We start from the raw sequence: 23899 nt of genomic DNA, 5'->3' as shown, positions 1-23899 counted from the left end.
CACAGGGAGAGACATGCAAACTCCAAATAAACAACAGGCCAAGGTCGTGATCGAACTCACGACTTATGGACACCAGGCGAGGTAGTTAACATCTCGCCATCGTGCCACCCGACGTGGTGCGGGGTCGTGGGGGTTAGTTGACCATACATCCATCACGCAGGTCAGTGAGGGCTGGAGAAGGCGGGAGCATCTAATTACGGCATAATGGATTCTGCTGCACTTCCCCCTTAGCTGACTTTCCTTTGCACCTCCGATTAAGCACGGTTGGCTACTTTCGGTGCGAAATAAGTTCAACATACATAGGTAGCCTATCAGTAGCAGACAACACCTGACAACACGTTCATCCAAAGCACTATCCAGGCTCAACCTTGCTTAGATTTGGTAATTGGCAGTCGGTTTGTTGATGTCTGATGATGGCCTCGTTGACGTATAATGATTTGACTCCTGAACTTGAATAATTTTTAGATTTAGTTTTTCACACAAATTATGTGAAAATCCCTTCCCGTGGGCGCCAATGTGCATTACCCTGAGTCGCCAGAAGACAGTACAGCAAGTGGACTAATCACTGTTTCCATCTGTACGGGGATAGAGCGTTGTCCCCTCACGCGCACGGGGTTTCTCCGGATGCTTGGGTTTCCTCCCACATATATAAATACATTAGTCGTCCGAAAACACCTTAAAATAAAAAAAACAAAGCAGGACCCGGGAAAGCCACACTAAGTAAATTAATGAAGCGCATAACTATATATGAGAAAACATGAAAATACCATAGTAATAGGTTTTACCCTTATAACTGGCACAAAAACTGACACCTTTATTCAAGGCATCATGTTTGCAATAACCACAACACAAGCAGTCAAAATGCAAACAAAAGAGACAACTCTGATAATAATATGCACTGTCCTTGAATTTGATTGGTCCACACCCAAGACGGCTTTTCTTAGAGCCTAGTCTCCACTGGTGTTGGACTAGAAGACGCCAAAATGCGTACAACTCAAAAACAGCGCACTATCAGAGTATTGAGGGCTCGGAGTGAGCATTTACATTATGAGACCTCCTTTGCCAGTAACAAGATATAGTAATAGGTTTTACCCTTTTAACATGATGCCTTTATTCAAGGCATCATGTTTGCAATAACCACAACACAAGCAGTCAAAATGCAAACAAAGGTGTCAGTTTTTGTGCCAGTTAAAAGGGTAAAATCTATTACTATATCTTGTTACTGGCAAAGGAGGTCTCATAATGTAAATGCTCACCCCGAGCCCTCAACTCTGATAGTGCGCTATTTTTGAGTTGTACGCCTTTTGGCGTCTTCTGGTCCAATACCAGTGGAGACTAGGCTCTAAGAAAAGCCGTCTCGGATGTGACCAATCAAATTCAAGGACAGTGCATATTATCAGTTGTCTCTTTTGTTTGCATTTTGACTGCTTGTGTTGTGGTTATTGCAAACATGATGCCTTGAATAAAGGTGTCAGTTTTTGTGCCAGTTAAAAGGGTAAAACCTATTACTATATTTTGTTACTGGCAAAGGAGGTCTCATAATGAAAATACCAGAATACTGCCATCAAAGTTCCTTATCGTTTGACTTGTTTTAACTTAAGCTTGGTCAGAATACAAAATACATTTGCCCAAATCATATTATTAGAAAACGCAAACCATAGAATGTAATTCATTCACCAAACAATAGAAAATACCGACATGAAATTTTACTTAAGTAATCGTAGAAATTGGTCTGTGTCAATATACGTTAATACCTAAGGCCATGAAGCAATGGCCCTCTTGGACCAATGTCTTACATTAGCATTGGGTTAATCAGCCAAACCCTGGCCAAGTGTTAACTTTTCCTGAGCCTTGTCATTCACCAAAAACCACGGGGCTCCGATTTAGCGGAGAAATGGCTAAATTAACCCGATATCACATTGGCAGTGGTGCACAGGCACAAACTCTTGCTACATTCGTTATCAACAGTGCTGTATAAATACATCATACTGCATCAGGATAACATTTTTGGATATGGGTATCTCTTGTATGAGAAACCAAGCCAGTGCTCAAAAGGTAAGCTCATTCACTTTTTTTGCCTTTCTGCCTTTTTTTAAATATAAGACAGTGCTTTGTCAATGACGGTGAGATGTTGATGGTCTCCGATTGTGCACCATTGCCAAAGAGTGGGACCTAAAAATTCAACCGAATGTTGTTTGTATTTAAAGCTTTCGTGACTGCAGGGATTCATATTCTTGGTTCTTTCGGTAAAGTCACGTAGAAGGGAAACAATAAAATAAAAATATAAAACAATAAAAAATATAAAACAATGAAATTCTCAACACAAGCAACGACACAAGCAATCATCATCAGGTGTGAAAACCACAGCAAGAAAATTAATGTTGTTTGTTGCCCACAACAATGCACAGCGGTATTACGTGAAGTTAAAAAAGACGCAAACTTACAAAAACTCATTATGGCCACCACAAGTCCAAGAGGACTCTGTTCTTGGTATATCATTGACAAAATTAAGTTATCAAAGGCTTCTTGAAAGCCATCAAGGCTCAATGAAAACCATTTCACACACCGACTGAAACTTGAGTTTTATTGTGGCAATGGGCAAATGGAAATTTTTAAAACAGGACAAAAGCCGATCGTATAATTCTTTCTTTTAAATTTCTTCACTGCGACAGTGAACACAAAACACTTCATTCTACAAATAACTGCACTATTACATTATTTTTAAACGCTCGCAGAAATAAAACTATACATTGTTATGACTGTATGCTGGTTATTTTACATGTTATTCTTGGTACAAACTACATGGAATTAATTTAAAACAATCAGCTACTTTTTTCAGTCCCAAGCATGTTCAACACATGTAGAAAAAAGTATTATTAAAAACACAAAGCCACACCAATCAAAAAACCGCTATTTTTTTTTCTTTTTTTGGGATGTATATTGACTGATCACGAAATCAACGGCAAAATCTGCATTGGAAATAAAAGCGAACATTATGCACCACTGGGATCAAATGACTTGCAACTCAAAACAGACGGTTCTTGGAGCAATTGGGGTGAAGTTTTCCACGCAACTTGGACAAAAAAAAAACATTTTAAACAGAACTTCGAAGGCAATCAATTTTGTACAATGTACATACATTTATAAAATAATATTAATAATCCTAACACTTGCAGTGTTGTGGATCTGTACATTTCATGTTTGATTTGATTGCAAGGATTGCCTTAACTGTGTGAATAAAGGGTTTGTATATTACATGCCACCGTCGATACTAAAAACACTATATTCTTGGTTCTTTCGGTAAAGTCACGTAGAAGGGAAACAATAAAATAATAAAAAGATATTTTTATTATTTTAATAAAAATATATTTTTATATATTTTAATAAAAATATATTTTTATATATTTGTATTATTTTAACAAAAATATATATTTTTTATTTTATTGTTTCCCTTCTAAGTGGTGACTTTCCCAAAAGAACCAAGAATATGAATCCCTGCAGTCACGAAAGCTTTAAATCAAAACTAAAAACACTGTTTCTGTAAGGATGTACAAAATTTAGTTGACCAAGTGCAGCCAGCAGTTTCAGTTTTAAAAATAAATGTGTAGAAAAATGTATTTGTCCTAACCAGGTTCGTAAAAGATTCTGATGACTAATTAGTTGTGGGAGTTTCTCAGCGGTCTTTTCTCGTTTGTGACATTTCACCGGTCTTAGGGCATTCACTGCAATCACGCATTCAACATAAGTCAATAGCACCTCTTGAGCTGATCATAAAAATCAGTCTCTCAATGAAATGACTGCAAGTTGGTGTCTCTCTGAAAATAGCCTTTATTTCAAATTTTGCTTTACAAATACCGGTAATGTGATGCAATTCTAACCCAATCTAAGTCGCACCAATTCCATCGATCGGCAATCACGAGCAAAACTTGACGCTCAACTGCCAACAAAGAAGGGAAAACACTTGAAGCTGCGTCAGGAACAGGTGGCTCCCATGGATTGGGTTCTCAAAACTGGATCGTGACAAGACCAGTTTTGCGAAACGATAACAAGTGGCAAAAGATAGTCGCATTGTGACCGACCTTCAAGCGCAACAGGGCATGCATATCAAAAGTGTTCAAAATGTTCCTTTAAATACATATTATAGGGACTGATTGTAGGGCTTTCAGAGAGATCACAACTGGTGACATTTTTTCTTAAATGAGGTTCACGAAGATTTATGCATTATGCAACGGATAGAGACAGTTTCCAAAATTTGTTGCAGAAATGGGCAGGAAGTTTTAAAGTCTGTCAAGTGAACCAACTGCTACTGATCACTAATTTTAACACGTAATCTGCACAACAAATAGTAAAATTGGTCCCGAACACACAAGACACCAGGGCCAGCAGTGGTTTTTATGCTAAACTTTTACAGTATTTTAAAATGAAGGATTATTGATTAAAATTTAATAAAAGTGAGTGAATAAAAAAGCTGCCCCTACCCAAACCTAACCCTCCCCCCCCCCCATCATTTAAATCCTTCAATTAAATCAATTTGGAATTTTGTCATTAAAAGGGACACTGTTTAAATACGCAACCCTTGTGACGCATCCGCAAGATGAATAGTTTTCATTTGAGTAGAAAGTTTACTACGCACCAAGAGCTGGGACTGGCATCAAACATGCTTCACAGGAACCGTGCTTATCACCCTGAGTATAGTGTTCGGAGATCATCGCACACAAAAAAAACGCACACAAGATCTGTCTTGTCAGCGCTTCAAGCAGAAATTGGCACTTGACTTGCAACACAGAACAGCTGCTGGTCAATGCAAAAAGTGACTGCAGTGCTGCAAACGCACCCTGCCCCTCCTTCCGTTTTCTTTAATTTAAAGTGTATTTTTCCGCTGATGCTGGTAGGGAAGGTGACAGGTTTTTTTTGTTTTGCTTTATTTCTTCGTTTCTTCTTTTGTAATTTCTTTAAAACGTCGATCTCACTTGCACTGGATGCTGCCGAGCACACTAAATCCTGGAGTTCCTGCCTCCTGTCGGTTGTGGAAAGTTGCCGCAGGGCGCAACCGCCGTTATGGCTCCAAACGAGGCCGTTTTGCAACCGATTCTTCCATTGCCTCCCCCTCTTTGTCGTCTTCCTCCTCGTCCTCCTCGTCCTCGTCATCCGGGTAGTCCACGAGCCCGAGACTTCCCTGCGCCACGATTACGGTCGGACACCAACGGGGGAGGGGGGGGCGGGGCGAGAGGAGGCAAAAACGTTCACGGAAATGGTGAACAGCTGCAAGTGATTCAAGGGTCAATTCGTACGTTAAAATGTATTTTGCTCTCTATACATGCACAGAAAGGTACCTGAAAATCGGCAATTTAAAATGTATACAAGCTATATAATAAAAACTGTACAAAAAACAAGAAACAATAAAAAGATGGTCAAAAAGGGACAAACTATTCTTGAATTGAACCATGACTCCAAAATCTTGACAATTCATCACACTGCTGTGGAAAGGGGAGGGGAGGAGTGTGAATCATTTGCATGCCTTTTTTTTGACACACAGCTCTCTACGAGACCATCAACTTGCACTTCTTCATCTCATCACGCGAGGCATATAGCAAAACTGAAGAATAACTGGTTGAAAAAAGAAATATATATAAGAAAACAAAACTAATTTCGTCTGCCAGCAACCAATCTGGGAGCAGGTATAATTAATTACGAAGAGAGACCCTCGGGGTTGTCTCAGTCTGCACGCCGCGCGGGCCGACTTGCCTTGGTGGCGGCGGTGGCGGGGATGGCGACGCCGACACTGCCTCCGATCGCCTCCACGCTCGTGCCGTCGGGTCCTGTGGTTGAGTCCGGGGAGAGCGATTCGTTGGGCGACGTTGCCTGAGCGCACGACAGCGGGGACTCGGGGCTCCCGCCACCGTCGCTGCTGTTGCCGCTGCTGTTGCCGCTGCTGCTGCTGCTGCTGTTGCCACTGCTGTTGCTGCCGCTCCCGGGGCTGTCCGTGTAGACCGCGGCGTGCGCTGTGGCGTCGTCACCGGTGCCACTGCTGCATTCGGGCATGGGGGCATCCTCCTCCTCGGGGGAGTTGCGGCCTTTGGGGGACTTGCTCTCTGGCTCAGGGCTGTCGGCGTCCTCTTTGCAAGGTAACAGCGTATCTTTTTCTAAGCATTCTGCTGGATGGACATCGATAAATAAATGTAACTAACAAAGCAAAAAGGCAATTTGCATTCATGATAGGATGTAACAATTATGGAGATTATCTCGAAGAGATATGTACCTATGTGGTGCGTGTAATGGTGTGTTGGATGAGCTTAAAGCGTAAGTATTGTGAAAAGACTTAAAAACCTGTCGGCAGCATTGTAGTGAAGCCACAATCACGGATATAGTATAAACACACCGGAGTAACTCCACAACGACGACATTATTTAAGGGTTAAAAAAAGATATCTTATTACTGAAACTTCAGAGTTGTAATACATGCACCCTGAGGTGTACAAGAATTGTGTTATGGACTGCCTTTCATACTTACCCAAACCAACAAAAGTTAATGCTTTATTTTTAACAAAATGCATTTTGCTGGCAAAATGTTTTATAACCAAGCCCCTTTTGAATGCCGCCAAAAATAACTTCAGAACCAAATTAATTAAATTAGTAATCTCATTTCATGTACACATCAACCACCTTGAAATTCCATTCAAACTAAGAATTCCTCAGAAAGGGAGTCTTGGTTAACTCGAGTTCGGTGGGACGGTTGCTATGACTTTCTGCGTAACTTTTTCCAATGTAACATTTAAACTCATTTGGATGTCTGCCTGAGGACCCCGAAAGAGTTCCTGCAAAAGCTTAGGATTCTCTGCATATAGCGACAAGTGCCAGGGGCGAGGGATTACGACGTGCGTGCTGACATTTAATGTAGGAAAAACACAATGGCCTACACTTGCGAATTACACCACTGGGTCTTTAATATCCACATCACAGCAGGCGAATGTGGTTTGGTAATAATGAAATGGATGCAAATCATGACACTACAATGGCAGGAGTGGACAATGGGCCAGCTGTGTAACAGGCCGACAAAGGCTTGCATGCCACACGTGGCAGGGAAAGGGCAGCCGGGCGCAGCGGTGGCACCTTCTTTGGTGTCGGTTAAGCTCTCCTCTTTGTCGTGCTCTGTCCCCGCCTGTTTGGAGTGGGGGACGACCGCCTCACCCTCTTCCCCCTCCTCGCTCTCTGCCTCGCCGTTCCACAGCTCGTCCGAGTCGTCCAGAGCACGAGGGTCACGTGCCCCGGCACCGTTGCGGAATATCGACGCTCCGATGCTTTGAATTGAGAGATTGTGAAATTAATTACATGAGATGCATCAAACACCATGAAATGGATTCGTGTAACGAAGTTTTGTCTAATTTATACTGTTTTGCACCGTCTAGTCTGCAGCGTGCATTACATTTTCATCATTTCACCTGAACCATGCTGTGCTCCGTCAACTGTAATATATCATTTGACCTGCCTGCAATGTTTCATATTTCGTCTCGTATGTAAGGTCTCTATTTTTTGGTCTTGGGCAATCACGCAATTTGCCCAAAGAGGGAAAAAATGGTATACAATTATGCACAAATCACAATGTATTCTTATACCCATGACCAGATGCATGTATTGCCTACTAATCGAACGCTGCCAGATCAGTAAATCAATCATCTGCCAACAGACACCGTAAACAAACACATCATCCCGTATAATCAACAATTTGGTCGCATCGCAGCGAGCTCACCTGCCGGAGAGCTTCTGGCTCGTATGCCGCCCGCGCTCCTGCTCATAGCAAAGCTTCAGGGCACGGAACGTCTGCACGTAGTCCACGTCTTCCAGCGCCTTGCAGAAGTTCTCCACCACGTGCACCGTAAGCGACTTGATGTTCTCCTAACAGCACAATTTTCAGGTTAGAGAGCCAGCCAATACACAGAGCTGGGCTGCACAGGGATCCGAGCACTGATGCGGCACTGCCAAGAACCTGGGTATGAATTTAGATTTCAAGTCGTTTGCAATTATATCAGATTGTCAACTTTTTGCAAGTTGACGATTTTGGCCTGGTCAACCTTGACGCCACAAAAAAAAACTCATCACATTAAATTTGATTTTCCACTTAATTTGGTCTATTCCAGTTCTCACTCAAACGTTTGGTTTAATTGAAAATGTGAAGAATAATCTTTGAAGGGTGTTAAAAGGTGTGCCCCAAATTTAGTTTGAGGTCTAATGAAATGACTTCAGAAAAGCTCTGCGATGTCATCTTCCGGGTTCTGTTCTCCGACACAGGGTGATGAACTGCAAGCAGTAGAGTTCCGAATAGAATCTTCACCTCCTGACATGACGCGATATTTCGGAACTACTATTGTAACCGTGTCATTTATAACAGATTGTATTCACAGTGGAATTGTAATTTCGGTTAACAATGCTGCTGTAATTGTAATTATAATTCACCCGAGGTGTGCATGATGCCGATAACCACAATTACAATAGTTTCGCCCGTCTCTCTCTCACCACTCGGATGAACTCGAAGATCTCGATGATGGCAGAGTTGAGCAGGTTGTAGCGGGGGCCGTTGCTCATGAACACCTTGATGACGGGCTCAAAGAGGTTTCCCCGAAGGATGTAGCGGTTGTAGAACTCGTCCTTCATGCCCACGATCCTCCTCATGAAGCGCAGTGCACCTGGGAAGGGATTATTGTCAGGTGATCATGCTAACGATGGTGATGGGACACCTTTCAAATCTGCAGCAGCATCATGGCATGGTTTTTCTCCCTACTGTTAGACCTTACAATTTGTACGTACGCAGCCCTTTTGGCAATACACTGCTGGATGATGGCCATCCCACACCGTATGGGTGGTGGAAATTATTTGACCATACTTTACCTTGATGGTCGGTATAGGTTGAAGGTGGCGACTTAGAAGTGAGTAATGTGAGTATGCAACAATGGATTTTGCTATACTGCCTTCAGCAGTCCCCCAGTCTAAAGCCTATAGCACCTGTCATGCATGGTGGTCAACCATTCAAGTACTATTCAGGCTCATACCCACTTTGCTTCAGAGGTCTGACAAGCTGAAGCATATTCGAGGTCATTTAATCACATGCACTTCAGTCGACAATTACATAAGGTTAAAGATGACTAGAGTTTAAACACGAATGATGTTACTCCCACACAATTGAATGTCAATGCAATGTCACCAGAGCGCACTTTGGTGGGGCGCTTGCTCATAACTTGTCTTTTTTCTTGATTAACAAAGCTTCCAAATTGTTTCAGGCAACCCAGGAACTATATATTGGGTACATTTAAGAGAGTATTTTAAATGGGATGCATCTTCGTTTAATAACCAAGTATGATGCTCTAAAAATAGCTGTTCTCATGCACAAGCCCAGCAGCTTAGTCTGGATGGGATTATAAACCAACGCTAAACAAAAAATGAACATCAATTTGAAACTACACGCGACACCAGATGGTGTGAAAATGCATAGCTTATTAATTACGAACATTCATCACATTCCTCTGTGCGCCCCTATAGGCAAAATCATTGAAATTTAGTTGAAAAGTAGAAAGTAGATTGTATACGCAAACGTAAAACGAGAGCAGCGACGGTCCCTGTCACTCACTGAGGGTGAGGAAGGCATGCCGGGAGGTGGTCAGCACGAGCACTTTGCGCAGGAGGTCCTTGGTGAGGATGTAGTTCTTGATGTGATAGGTGTGGTGCTCCACGCAGAACGTTAGCAGTTCCAGGATGAGCGCCAGGAGCTGTGCTGTTTGGAAGTCGTCTGAAACAAGGGCGGTCGTTTATTCGGTGGCTACTTTGTTTGGAGTTGATTGTATGCTTTTTAAAAAAATTCCTAACCCAATTTTATCCTTCAGTGTTGTGGCATGACACGAATGATCCATTAGGAATCTCGCACAGCATGTCAGGGAATGTTCCATGGAAGCGGATATAACAGAGCTACTTCTGAGATCCCTTTAAGTGACCTCTGGTCATGTGACTCAAAGATATGTTTTTAATTGTCAGAGATGGAATGCGGAACCTAATTTAATTCGATTAGTTTTTTGTTTAGTCAGTGGTGACCGATCAGAGAACATCAACTCACTTTCCGAGAGAATTGTGGTTTACCCATAGGTAACTGCCAGGATTCGAACCAAACATCGGCGTTGTCAGCTCAACTCTCTGATGTCTTGAGCCATCTGGCCACCTCTACTTTTACACATTGAAAAAAAAACCTGAGGATTGAGCTCATTGGTTCGCAATATATACAACGGCTCCAAACACCAATACTAATTGTTTGAAATGTTAATTAGACAGTTAATTACGTGTTCCTCAAAGATAGAGAAAATTATTGAATGTTACTGGCTAAAACGGTCACCGATTTCACCAAATTATTGCCGGATTACTAATAAAAAACGCCAAGTTAGTGATAAACAGTCTTTTAACAAAAATATGTATAACAAGCGGGAGAGTTCTGCGCAGACCCCTCTCCTCATGAACCAAACAGATGAGTTACAGCTCCTGCTATTTTTTTAAACGATTGAATGTATATGAAACGTGCTATTAAACATATTTGTTGTCACAGCTGCTTCTACATGACAGTTGATGATCGATGTTTCATGATGGTGGATGAGCGTTATGATTTCCTGATTGTTCACCTTTGCAGAGACTGTTCTCTGTCGTGTTGGCAAGCAGTGGCGCTGAAAGGATGTGCATGCATCGCCTGTAGAAGAAGCTGAGGAATTCCGTTTTCTCCGTCTTCTAAAGAAAAACGTACAATTTCCACCAGTTCCATTAACTCCAACATCACGTATTCACAAGAGACTACCACCATATGCCTGATGCCTCGAGATTACGACCAGTTCAATTGTTTCCTTATCTTTTGTAAGTGAAATGCAAGCAATAAATTCAGTAATATTCAGCAAAATTTACGTTAATCCAGCTTTGCTTAAAGCGCCCAATGATAAAAAAAATACATGTGGCGTAGATAATGGAAGTAAATAGGATTAAGATTTTGCTTTATTTCAAGCTTAAATGCAACGTCTCAGAGCACTTTACAAAAGCAAAGAATAAAAACGTATTTGAAAAAAGATACCGTACATACGTGTACAATCACCCAATAAGCTTGTGGGTGCTTGCTACTACATACATGGATATACATTATGTGCACACAATTACCCGTAAGTGATCATGCACGGTTGGCTACGCACGGTGCGAAAGAAGTTCAACATACATACATTTAGGCAGCAAACGTTTAGGATGAATGCTGGAACATGTATATGCATCTGTGAGGTACATGCGGTGTGTACAGAACATGCCATGCATGTAATATGTGCAGTGAAAGTGTGTGCATGGTGTAGCCTATGTTTGGTGTGTTGCCTTAAGTGTGTGGTGCACAATGCGTGTACGATGCACTGCGCACTTGCGCTGCGTTCCGTTTGGGGAGTGAGTGGTGCACATAGGTGTCAGCGTTAGTGTATGTAGGGGCGTGTTCCTTGTTTGTGGTGCACTCTGCGGGTGTGCTACACATAGCGTGTCATACACATTCCACGTGCGCAGTGTGTGCGGTCCGTAAGGCGTGTACGGCAAATTCCATGTACGCGGTGCGTGCCGTGTGTAGTGTGCACGGTGATTTCCACGCATGGTCCATGTGGTGAAGGTGTGTGGAGCGTTTGGTGTGGACAGACGCTCGCTTATCGTGTGCACGGTGTGGTGTGCCCGCAGAGTGCGTGGGGGATGCCCACGGTGCGAATGGTGGTGTGCTCCGCATCCGGGAGCGTTTTGTGTAAATCGTGCGTACGCTATATTTCACGTTTGCTGTATGCGGCGTGTGTCGTGCGTGCCGGCGTTGCTGCCCTCACGTTGGCCGTCGCCATCATGTTCTCCGGGTCGACGAGCACCCTCAGGAGCCCCATGAGCTGCACGGCGCCACCCAGCTCCGGGTCTGAGTCGCAGATCATCTGCTCTATCAGCAGGTTAATGAGCAGGATATCCTGAAGTACCCACACACACACCAAGCAAAACAGGTCAGGGGATTCTCGCAAACGATACAATTACTCACGTCCCACCCTCCCCAGCCCCTTCATGAGTCAACAAGCCGTCACTATTTTGAGGTTTGGATTCAATTGCAGTTTCGTTTCTTTACTCTTTGGTTCCTTCGGTAAAGTCACGTAGGTAGAAAAATAAAATAAGACAAAACTAAAAATATATATCAAGACGATTCAATCGCAACACAAGCGGTCATCCTCAGATGGAAAAAAATAATCCAGCAGTGAAACTGGTAAAGTCAACAGTGGAACTGCTGACTTTACCGAAAGCTTCAAATCAAGATTTTGTTTCTTTATTTGTCTGTTTAAATCGTAGTCGTGTTTCATTAATATAAATGTTACATTATCACATAGTTTGCAAACATTAATTATATATAGTGTCATGCCTGTAGGTCATGCACAATATCTGTTAGAAGTGTAATGATTCATCCCACTATAATTCAGTGAGTTGCTATAATTTAGACAGTTACCCTTCATAAATAAACTTTTTTCAGCGAAAAATCTGATAACCTATGCTAGTAAATATATTATTAATAATGCATATTATTGGAAAGTAATACATTTTTTTGGAGTGGTGGCATAGTGCTTAGCGCACTGTGCTATGAACCCAACGGCCCAAGTTCGATTGCCAGCCAAGGCTGACATCAGTGGCAAATGACATCAGTGATATCAGAACTAGTCCTGGTCCCCCCTTCATTCACCCTCACAGACTAGTGATGATGACAAACGGTCAAAGAACGCCCACGACCGTCACCGCGTGGCGAGGTCATCATCCAACAGTAGATTGATAAAAAAATCTATAGAAACCCATCCTCAGACACGCGACTCGATGTACGTACGGCCGCCGTGTAAAAAAAAAAAAAACCCAAAATCGCCGGATCAAAACACGGCGTGTATGGACTCACGTCGTCATTCTGCTGCGCCTCCTGCATGACGAACTCGCGCACCATGGACGGGCTGTACTCCACGATGTACGAGAAGATGTCTGTCGCCACGTTCCGAACGTCCGGATCCTCCGAGCCCTGCAGCACGGCGGCCGTGTCGCAACGAGCGCACGCACACAAACGAGTCCGTACCGCTCGGGCACGTGCGGAATTCACAAGCGCGTCGGAACGTCCCATGCGCTTTTATGGCCTCGTTTGCAATTTACGTGTTTATTCAAATTAGGTGTCGCTTAACACCACACAAGCTGTTTGGAAAATCGATAGGATAAAAAAGATATTTCCAAAACGGGAAGACAAATCTTTTCTACGTACTCCCTATTTTGTTGAATAATTGCGCTTTGGAATGCGGTAACAGGATTCAATTGAAAATTAGCTGTATGTGAAAAAACTGTCCAGTTATGAACAGTTAGAATCAGAAGGCCACTGCAAAAACAATACGCAAGTCAGAGTACCCAGTACCAGTCGCTTTTGTTAAAGAAGTCAAATTATGTTTTGTAAAATGGTAATTTACTCTAATTGTACAAATAAAAATCTAAATATTGATTTAAATAAGTGGAGTTACTTTTTACTTATAGAAAACCAGTGAACAGTTGTCTTGTGGTTATTTAATATCCACATTAGCTTAGACTGCATACTTGGTAATTACTGCTCAGCTGTGGGAATGCAAAATGTTAACCAGTGCACTGCAATCTGACCACTCAATCGACTTTGGGTCTATTCATCACAAAAGCGAATGAAAACTGGTTCTTTAAATCCATTATAAAGTGCCGTGTTTCCATGGCGTTGGACAAGCCGTGCTTCTGTTGCAATGCGGTCGTGTTTACCAAGATGACTTCCAGTGCAGAGAGGACGCCCAGGTTTGCCAGCGTCTTAAAAAACGAGTCCCTGTTCTGTGGTTGAAGCGTTTGCGAGAAGGCACAGAACTCCTTCAGGAAATTAACCTGTTACAAAAAACGGACAAAATGTACAATGTTATATATATAAAACGAACCCGTGACCAGTCGTTAGGGCAACAACAACAAATAATCATGATCGGAAACCAATAATAAAGTTGTTAGTTCTTAAAAGGTGAACTCACCAGCTCCCGTCTCTTGTCGTCCTCCGTCTCAGTGTCGGTGAGTTGAGCAAAGAGCTCCGTTAGGAACTTCTCATCCTCCTGCAAACGGTGATGTCATTATCAATTTGTATTTGTCACTTTGATCGTATATCACAATCATCATCTTGATGATCATCATTGACTTACATAGTGCCTCAAGGCATTAAAAGAGTTTGGACATTGACACCCCACACGAGTAACAAAAAATCCAAGCATCATTAACAACATAGAACACAAAACCAAAATATATCTCTAAAGGCAGTGGTAGGAGAGTTTTAGTGTTCAAAACGCAATACTGAACTAATATTCTTCAGCATTATTTTTTTATTAGGACATCGTGAAAAAGCATAAAGCACAAATTCTGGCAGGACTCAAAACAATGCTCAGGATGACACCATTCAATGGCTAACCAACCTCAGTTTGAACATCTAATTGCTGCTCTATATCGGAAATAAAAAAACAATAATTCGTATAGGTGGTTCCTGTACGCTGCAAGGGAGGTTACCCATTTGCTGATCTAACGTGCGCTTCCCGAATTTAGCGTTGCTTTAAATTTAGACTTACACTCACAGCCCTTGCATTTGAAACGATCGCGATTTTACACGTGCGCCGCGGAAGGTGCCGTTACAAATAAAGACGATAGACGACACAAGGATGCCGAAATGTACCTGCAGCATGCCGACGATCTCCACCTTGTTGAAGAAAATGAAGGAGCTCAGCGTGGAGAGCATGTTCTCCTCAAAGATGGAAGGGGTGGGCAGCACCACGTCCTGAATGTACTGCACCCGGTACGTCTGATGGATCTTCTGCCTCAACTCTGGATCCCTGATCGGAATCACCTGCACACGCGACAACGTGGCACGCACGGCTTTCGTTTTTAACTCGCGTTCAATATTAGGAACTCGGAGTATTCGATCATCAAAAAAAAGTCACGGCTGTAAAAACCCACTTTATAAGAGTATAGCAACTTATTAGGCAATCAATCGACTCGTCGATAAATAAGCTACAAGCATTAAATCATGTGTGTCAGCAGCTATCACTATTTATGCATATTAATACAATTATATGTTACCTTCTAGCAACATGGAACAAGACAACTCAATACAAATGAGACCGTACACAAGAGAAGAATGTTTTTCAGAATTGTGACCCCCAAAGCATGACAATTCCTCACATCGTGAGGTGGGTAGGTGAACAATAACATGCTTACTACACATTTACCTAGAACCTCATGATAGTGTGGAGGGTTCTGTGTTACTATGAGATGTGAGGAGAAGGAGTAGACATGAGAAGGGAGGAAAGGCTGCAGAGAAAGAATTGTAACACGCGTACAATACATATTACATAGACCACACAACATACATTACAGGAACCTTGGATTGCGAGTGACTTGGTCTGCGCATGTTTTGCAAGACGAGCAAAATTTTTAAATAAATATTAATTTGATAAACGAGCGAGGTCTTGCAATACGAGTAGCACGTATACGCTTTGTCTGCCGAGCGTCACGTGATCACAACTGATATACGAGTGCTTTGATATACGAGTGCTTTGGATTACAAACACGTTTCCGGAACGAATTATGCTCGCAATCCAAGGTTTGACTGTACATTAAATGCAATACTACGCCTGTCAATTTGGAGTATCGAGCACATGTGATATTTAATAACATATTTATCTATCCATTCGCCTTACCTTCAAAGTGTGGGATTACATTCAAGACTAGGCATTAACCAAGTTACCGGTTGAGCGATAAAATGTACTCTTTTGCTCATAATACATTCATCGAATCGCATGCGTAAGAAAATGATATACGCTTTATGTATATTGTATTGCATTTATGTTAAGCTGCAACATAAAAAATTGGCATGATACGTAAAGGCCAACGGTGGAAACAAGACAGAACAAATGAGAACCGTTAGGAAAGGAGAAAAAAATTAAAAAACACAAACAATACAGGAAACAATCAAACAAATACAAAATAGACATTATAAACGAGACAAAACAATCAATTATTGAATCAAATCATGACTGCATCATAACAATTAATACAATTTATGGTGTACGACAGTTGAATTGTTACATAACTCTCCAAGACCAATGCCTATGTTATTGTAACTCATCAGCTTCATGTTTATCGCATAACGATCAGACGGGAAGACTGCCATGTGATCGTCAGGGAGATGATGGAGAACGGGGGTGGGGGGGGGAAGGCTCGATAGACGATTTGGCAGATCCAAGGACACGCACCTCCTTGAACTTTGCGATCTTGGTGAGGAACTCGCGGTGCCTCCGTGGGTGCGAGAGGGACGGGTCGAACTCCAGGCAGCCGACTACGTCCATGATGCAGTCGTCGGAGAACATCACCTCGAAGAGCGGCGTCTTGTTGAGCAGGAAGAGGCCGCGCACGATCTCGTGCAGGTGGTGCAGGCCCTCAGTGTTCTCCAAGTCCTCGCACACGCTGAACAGCTCCAGCAGCTTCTTCACGTAGCCTTGTTTCTACAGAGGCGACACGGACATGGGAATACTCATGTACAACGCTATGAATAACAACCGATTTATCACCACCTTGTATCTAACCACGGGATGATGGCTTAGAGAACATAACTGTCCCTCCTGCAAACTGTCAAAGTCTGGAAAATTCATTGGGTAATGCTCAGATCTCGTTTACAATCCCTGAACAAGTGGTGAAAACTAGACATTCTTATGACATAGGAGCATGTATTTATTATGGCTAATGACTGTGGTTGCGTACACCAAAAATAATAAGAAACTTTATAATTTTAGTAATGCTTGCCTAAAAATTGCCAGGTTACAGTTAACTGTTGAATTCAAGTAAAGAACTGTTCATTAACGCAAGTAACAGAAAATATTTAATTGGGTTTTTTATTTCATTATTAAACTCAGCTTCAAGGATCTCACAGGTATAATCCTACAAGTTTATATTTCACTACCACAAGATAAACTCTGGCGTATTTACAAATCATGATTTGCCACATCAATATTCACGAAAATAAAAGGAAATTAATTAAATGAAAAGTCTGAATTAAATAATGGTGCTCAATTGATAACTAAAGTATTAAAAGGCAAATTTAGCACGGTTGGCTACGTATTATGTGAAACAAGTTCAACATGCATACATTTCACAATCAATCACGATTTGGCAATAGTACTGCCAAATTATGTAAAGGATCCTATTAACCAAAATGACCTCTTCCAAACCTGGACATCGAGAGTACAGGAAGGAGTTTACCCAAACCACCACCCCATTATTGGACTCCATGAAAAGGCACAAGTGACAACAGTAGCGGGCTATCTAGCCCTTTACAAGTCTCCTCCACCATCTGGGCCTCAAACCTGCGGTGTTCGCCAGACCAAAAGGAACCGAGGACCTCCTGCCGATGAGGCGTTTAACCAATGCCACCTTATTATGGCGCTATGGAAGGTCCTTCAAGAAAGGTAGATCCACAGGATTAAGTAGCTCTTTAAAAAATATTCGTCGTGGCCAGAGGCAAGTGGGCTCTCTACTGCCATCACACTACACTCACTGGCCCACAAATGCAAAGATCTTTCTCGAGCAGCACCCTCTTTTATCAGTGTGGGTGAAGGTCAGTGTTGCCAGAACATACAAACATAACTAAACAAAATACCAAATGAAAAAGCATATACATGATAAAGGTACCATTTATTTACATTATAATGCTTGCATACAATCCACATCGAAATTCAACCATATTTTTTGGGAGGGTCCTGTATTGGGAAGTTGGCACAATTCCTTTTCAAGGAGTGTATTGAATGTGGGATGAATATGACATGTCCAGGCAATTTCTGGCATACGACCATGCAACAGTTAAGGGTCAACACCTAAGTGTTCACAAAATACAGTTGTCATGCCATATTCTGGCTACCTGGTAGTCCATTGCCTTTGAGAATTAAAAAATCAATGTGATCCACCAAATCTTGCTTCTAAAGGACTGGTGGTATACCACCATGGGAAGAAACTAAACCCAATGATTAGAATTATAAACAAGCAATAAAGAAAGACAGTGCTAGTCTTTTGGACAGACAGACCACCCATGAAAGGAATGAGGAATTTCCGCCACAGACGAAAGTCCACCAATTGAGATAAGCGCTGCCAAACACCTATTTGAATCAAGACTCACTTTGTTTGAAGCCAGATGAAGCCACAACTGAAAACAATGTGCCATTATAAGGTAGATAAATACCTGATATGTATGTCCAACACTAGTTTGTAGCCTCATTAATAGTCAAGCGCATCATTGTAATATTTTAATCTTGAGTTGAAGCTTTCGTGACTGCAGAAATTCATAATAATCCGAAAGAACCAAAGAGTATGTAATATTTCAGTGATGTGTGTGAAATCATTTCAACACACATTTCAATAGAATGCCAAAGCAGTGCTGGCAGTGCAATACGACAGAGTGCTAGAGTATGGTTTTTACATTTTCCTTCCTCAACAAAGCTTAAATATGTCAGACAGCCAAGAACACACGCATATTAGGTGCATTACATATCTACAAGAGCTACTGGTCATTTAGGTTGGGTCTTCATAAACCCTAAATCAGGTAATCTTGGGTCCAACTGAACCCGTGCGTGCTACTGAAAAGCCCGTTTCACAACATGACCCGACAGATTAAAAAGAGAAAATCCTAATCTATGGAACTTAGAGGGCTGCAGCTGGGCGGGTGCCAGAGAGAGAGAGAGACCTCACCTCAATGGCGGTAGCGAGCCGCTCGCGCCGTATAGGCGACGGCAGGATGGAGGTAACGAGCGCAGCGAGCTCGCCCAGCCGGCCCAGCTCGCATGGCGGCAGGTCCACGCACGCCGACGTCACAGCGGGCTCCGGAACATCTTCCAGGCGCTCCTCCTCAGACTCCTCCTCGCCCACGTCCTGCGTGATGTCCACCGACGGGTCCTTGCCTTGAACCTGTGGTGGCCGACATGCGGCGCTCAAGACCCACGGGTCGGCCTTCCTCGGCAGTTCTTCTGCGTAGACCTTCCCGACGGGCCTTCTCGAGGTCCCATATACAAGCGGATGTAGACATTACATCTGTGTATGCAGTGCACCGTTGAGAAACTTTAATTGCGTTTTGCTGAGAACCACTGCTGTTCATGTGGATGTCACTTGCACTTAATTAGAGTAATTAAACATTATATTTGAACGTTAATATTATTCGTGCAATAGAAGCTGGATATAAGCAAACCTAACGTGAACACGGTTATGAGATAAGAAACACATCCTTACATTAAACTGGTGGGAGGGAAGGCAAACTTATAATACAAGCACACTACTGTGTATATAAGCATACAATGACTTCCACCCAAAGAGTGTGCTTATATCCAGATTGTACACTATTTAAAATTATAAATTGCTACTGTTTTGTTTACTGTTGTAAATGTGCTACTGATAATCATCACTTGCAATCTTTGCAGGACATTCTGCTTGCAAGTAAAAAAAAATATTGCAAACCCACGTTCGAACAGCCACACAATTAACATAAAAACAAATTAAAAAAACTCGAGACATCACATTCAACACATTTACTCATTTTGCAGTGTCATACCTCACAGATTTTCTCCCAAATCTCGTCACACCCAGCTTTTTCCTGGAAGCTCAGGGCCAAATCGACGTTGTCCGCCTCCGACCAAACTATGAGCGTGTCCTACAGTGGCAGAGATCGCCGAAACATCACGAATGTAACCGGAAATGAGAACACGGAAATTGGTTAATTATGTTGATCAAGAAAACATGTTGCAAAAAAATAACCAAACTCCATCTTATTTTCCTTAAATCAACAAGTACATGTGTTTTGACACACTAAACAGCAAAAAATAATGTGCTATCATCTATATCTGTTTTGTGGCACACATGACAGGCAGTTTATGGAGATGACAGGAACAGCATACAAACTGTCAGGCCATGCCGAATACTGGACATTCCATTATCTATTTTGTCTTGAGAGAAAAACTTTCCAAGCTGTGGTTATTTTAAGCTTTGCTTCACATGTGGAAGCAGGTGACAGCTTATTCCACGACTTCCATAAAAAGGACCTCAACGTCATACATTTTAAATGCCATAATCGTTTGGCTACTCATTGTCCCCAACCAAAAGAGGTCCTGCTTTAAATTTACTAGACTGCAAAAAATTACATTCTATTCCTGAAAAAATGTTAATGCTACACAAAGGAAAATGTTAGGTAGTATTAAGTAACTATAAGGAAAGCATTTACAAATACAAAATACTTTTTTTGAAAAGTAGAAATGGTCAGTGACAGTCAAGTCTCAATGCAATGAAACGTTATGCTGATGAGAAACCAACAGGGTAGAAGATGGAACCTGAAACGAATGGCAGGTATTTCTTGGAAGCCAACAAGAAAAAAGATATACCAATCTTCCACCAAACCTGAGCGGTGAAAAAACAATATTTGAAGCCACTTGCCCACCATGAAATGAGGCGATGTCATGTGGATGACAGTCAAACATCATGATCCTTTATTTTTAACCCAAAAGTGTGAATGTACTGTATTGATAAATGAGACTGTTCTTTTGTTAGATATGGAGTTCCTTTTCAAGCCATCCTTGAATACGAGTCAAAATGAGAGGCATAAATGCAGCATTGTTTAATGTTCAATAAAACCAAGGATTACATGTGACCTGTATTAAATGCAGCATTACATGATGCATTTCATTGCAGTGTGACTTGACGAGGGAGATTAAATGTGAGTTTCTAACCAGTGGCATAAAAACTCTTCAATGAAAATATTTACATTATATATAATGCTTAAGCCTAAACACTTACATGTCATTTGAGGTGTTTCCTGAAATCAACCATAGTTGTTGTTCAGGGTATTTTTCAGGCCATTAAAAACACTTCTTTCCCCCCTCCCCTCGACACAAGTTCCATCTTGCTGGGCTAACTAGGTTTAGCAGTCGTGCACAAAGTCCGAAATCCGACTTTCGTTTTGGTGGCAAAGAGGCACGGTAATGTCGCAAGCATATCAACCCCCCCGCCCCCCCAAGTACTGACAACAAAAACAAAGAAAACCCACCGATGTGTAGTCTGTTTTGTACAGCATCTTGAGAGTGCTTGCATTTAGACGCAGGTAACTGTACACCCAATTTGTAAACATAATTCCCAGACTATTATCAATACATTTTATACGGTGACAGCCGGTGAAGAACCTCTGCTTTTTCTGTAGGCCGACTAAAAAATTGTTGGTGGCTAATGTATTGTACTCTGTTTAAAATAGAATTTCGTAGTCTTCTATTTTTTTGAATGCACATTATGTACTAAATTTCGCGGTACAGCCAATTCAGTCAAGCGAACACAATTGTCTGGAAATTCAAAGTGAGCCTTGACAAAACGCGTATACTTTATCGGCTGGTACACGGATTAAAAGGTACTTATTACAGTCAATGACTCGGCTCATAAACTGAAATGTACCGGACAAACTACCCGTTCATCTACCTCTGATTTTTTTTTTACACAAAAAACGCAGCATATTCCCACCTGTTGTTTTTGGTAAGCCGTATCCTGCTGAATCTTGGACTCTAGAAGCACGGAACCTGAAAATATTTAACATGAGGCGATCGTTGATTAGAACAGTAATGATGGTAATAAGTTAACAAGGCAGTAAGTAGTACACGGCACAAATGACACAATTTCACCAAGCGCCAGGGGACCAGTGGACGGTTGCATAAGGTACCTTAAGTGACCTAACCCTTCTCAACTTACACTAATTAAAATGGCAAACTACGATCAAATGTAGGTGGTTTATGCAATCAACCACACGAGTAAACACTTTTGCAGCAATGCATTTTGAAACAATACAACACGAATGGTTATCAATACTCTTAATATAATCACGGACCGATCAACACACGGCTTACAACTCCTGCGACATTATCAGAAGACGCAGACACCATAGCCTCGGCTTTCATATCAACATGACACATTGTTCAACACCGCCGCGATAAACACGGAAAATAATAAAAATATTTTCACAAAACCGCCCGCGGCCTACCGCTATCACGCACACAACGACCCTCAGCTAGCGGCACCGCGGGAGGCCCACACTCGGGTTCCCGGCGGCCGCGCCAGGCGAGAACAGGAGGGGCTCTCGCATTCTAACAAAAGACCTCGGATATTTAAAAAAATAATAGTAATGTTTCGCCCGCGAGCAGCAACACTCTGCGCAAAACAAATCAATCTTCAATGAAAACAACAAATACCGTCTGATTCAGCGCGAACGAGCAGGGACATCCCCTTGAGCCGCTCCACGTAACTCGAGGAGACGTGGCCCGTGCCCCGGTCGTCCCACTGCCGGTCCTCGTTCAGCGTGTACAGCTTCACACGCCTCCTCGTGTCCATGGCGTCGCCTTCTCGTCTCGTCGCTCGTCGCGACGGCAACCGCTGTCGTCGGTCCGCTTGTCGTTCGCGCTCGGACGTGAGGGCCAAAACGACGAAGACGACCCCGGGCCGCTCACCACGGTCGCGCCGCCATCTTGGCGCCTCGGCCTCGGCCGCTTCATCACGGCCTGCCCCCCCCCCACCCCGCGGGGTTTCCCGGCCCCGGCGGCAGGGGCGAGTTGGCGGGACATTCAAACTGCCGGCCCGCTGGTGGCCAACGACGTGGGGTGCACGATGGGGTTGGTCAACGGGGAGGGGGGGCACGACGGGGTTGGTCAACTGGGAGGGGAGGGGGGGCACGACGGGGTTGGTCAACGGGGGGGGGCACGACGGGGTTAGTCAACGGGGAGGGGGGGCACGACGGGGTTGGTCAACTGGGAGGGGAGGGGGGGCACGACGGAGTTGGTCAACGGGGGGGGGGGGGCACGACGGGGTTGGTCAACGGGGGGGCACGACGGGGTTGGTCAACGGGGGGGGGGCACGACGGGGTTAGTCAACGGGGGGGGCACGACGGGGTTAGTCAATGGGGGGGGCACGACGGGGTGGTCAGCAGGGGGGCACAATGGGGTGGCTAAGGGGGGGCACAACTGGGTGGTTAACGGGGGGCAAGGGGGTTTGGGGTAGGCAAATGGAGCCGCCCCACCACCACCACCCCCCCCTGCACTGAGAATGATTGGGGCCCCAGTATTGCCAACTTCAAGATTTTGTCGCTGTATGTGTGTGTGATTTATTTGTTTTCGCGTGGGTGAGAAATATTCAGACCTTAAGCTGCTTTATAAGGGTGAGCCGCGCGAGGACCTTTGTGTATGTGTGCACTGTATGTTGAACTTCTTTCGCACCGTACGTGAAAAACAAAGTGACGGCAAATAACCCGTAAACACTGCAGACGCTGAATAGCAAACGCATCGGAGGATAGCAACACTCAAACCACGCACAGTTCAAGTAACACCCGCAGGCAACACAAAAATATATAGCGCCCCACCTCGCGAGGAGTTGGTTCACCACAATGTTCATGAAGGAATTTGAAAAAGGTCACGGAAGGGAGGGAGTTTTTTGGCGAGATTTATGGGTTTACCTCACGACGAAGTTGTTTTTAAAACTCGTGGTGACAAATACGGTACCGCACATTTCTGAAACAAGAGGGCGTGCACATTTAGTAGCGTGCATGGCTATGCATTTAGGATTCTGTGTGAGGTTACTATGTTTCATACTGTGTGTTGACAAGTGTTTTTGACTTCAGGTGTAACGAGCAACATCCAGCCACTTTTCGAGGTTCGTTTGACAACTTTAAAGCCTTCAGAAGTTGAGAAAAATGTCTGGGGGTGAATGTGGTGAATGAGGGATACGGTGTGGGCTTAGTGACTTTGGGTGACTAAACTAAATGGGATGCA

At 43.1% G+C, this 23899-nt stretch overlaps 1 protein-coding gene across 3 annotated transcripts; it reads right to left on the bottom strand.

Moving 5' to 3' along the window:
* Positions 1–2570: 2570 nt before the first annotated feature.
* Positions 2571–22652, bottom strand: LOC116947841 (serine/threonine-protein phosphatase 4 regulatory subunit 3-like). Of its 3 annotated transcripts, none has more exons than XM_032964035.2 (17): positions 22331–22652; positions 21609–21664; positions 19663–19761; positions 18810–19025; positions 16328–16576; positions 14749–14919; positions 14063–14140; positions 13809–13925; positions 12946–13062; positions 11855–11986; positions 10652–10754; positions 9619–9777; positions 8511–8680; positions 7747–7892; positions 7110–7297; positions 5746–6155; positions 2571–5176 (listed from the first exon to the last, which is right to left on the bottom strand). In XM_032964035.2, exons 1-17 carry the CDS (start codon positions 22467–22469, stop codon positions 5057–5059), a joined length of 2670 nt encoding a protein of 889 aa, XP_032819926.1. In that variant the 5' UTR covers positions 22470–22652; the 3' UTR covers positions 2571–5056. The 3 variants fall into 3 exon arrangements, with proteins under 3 accessions (XP_032819926.1, XP_032819927.1, XP_032819928.1); XM_032964036.2 differs by having other exon boundaries at positions 5746–6152; XM_032964037.2 differs by having other exon boundaries at positions 10652–10751.
* Between the last annotated feature and the right edge of the window lie 1247 nt (positions 22653–23899).

The sequence above is a fragment of the Petromyzon marinus genome, chromosome 31 (assembly GCF_048934315.1).
Source record: "Petromyzon marinus isolate PM22_M1 ecotype Great Lakes invasive population chromosome 31, UKy_Petmar_22M1.pri1.0, whole genome shotgun sequence".
Taxonomy (NCBI): domain Eukaryota; kingdom Metazoa; phylum Chordata; class Hyperoartia; order Petromyzontiformes; family Petromyzontidae; genus Petromyzon; species Petromyzon marinus.
This window is presented reverse-complemented; position numbering and strand designations above follow the sequence as displayed.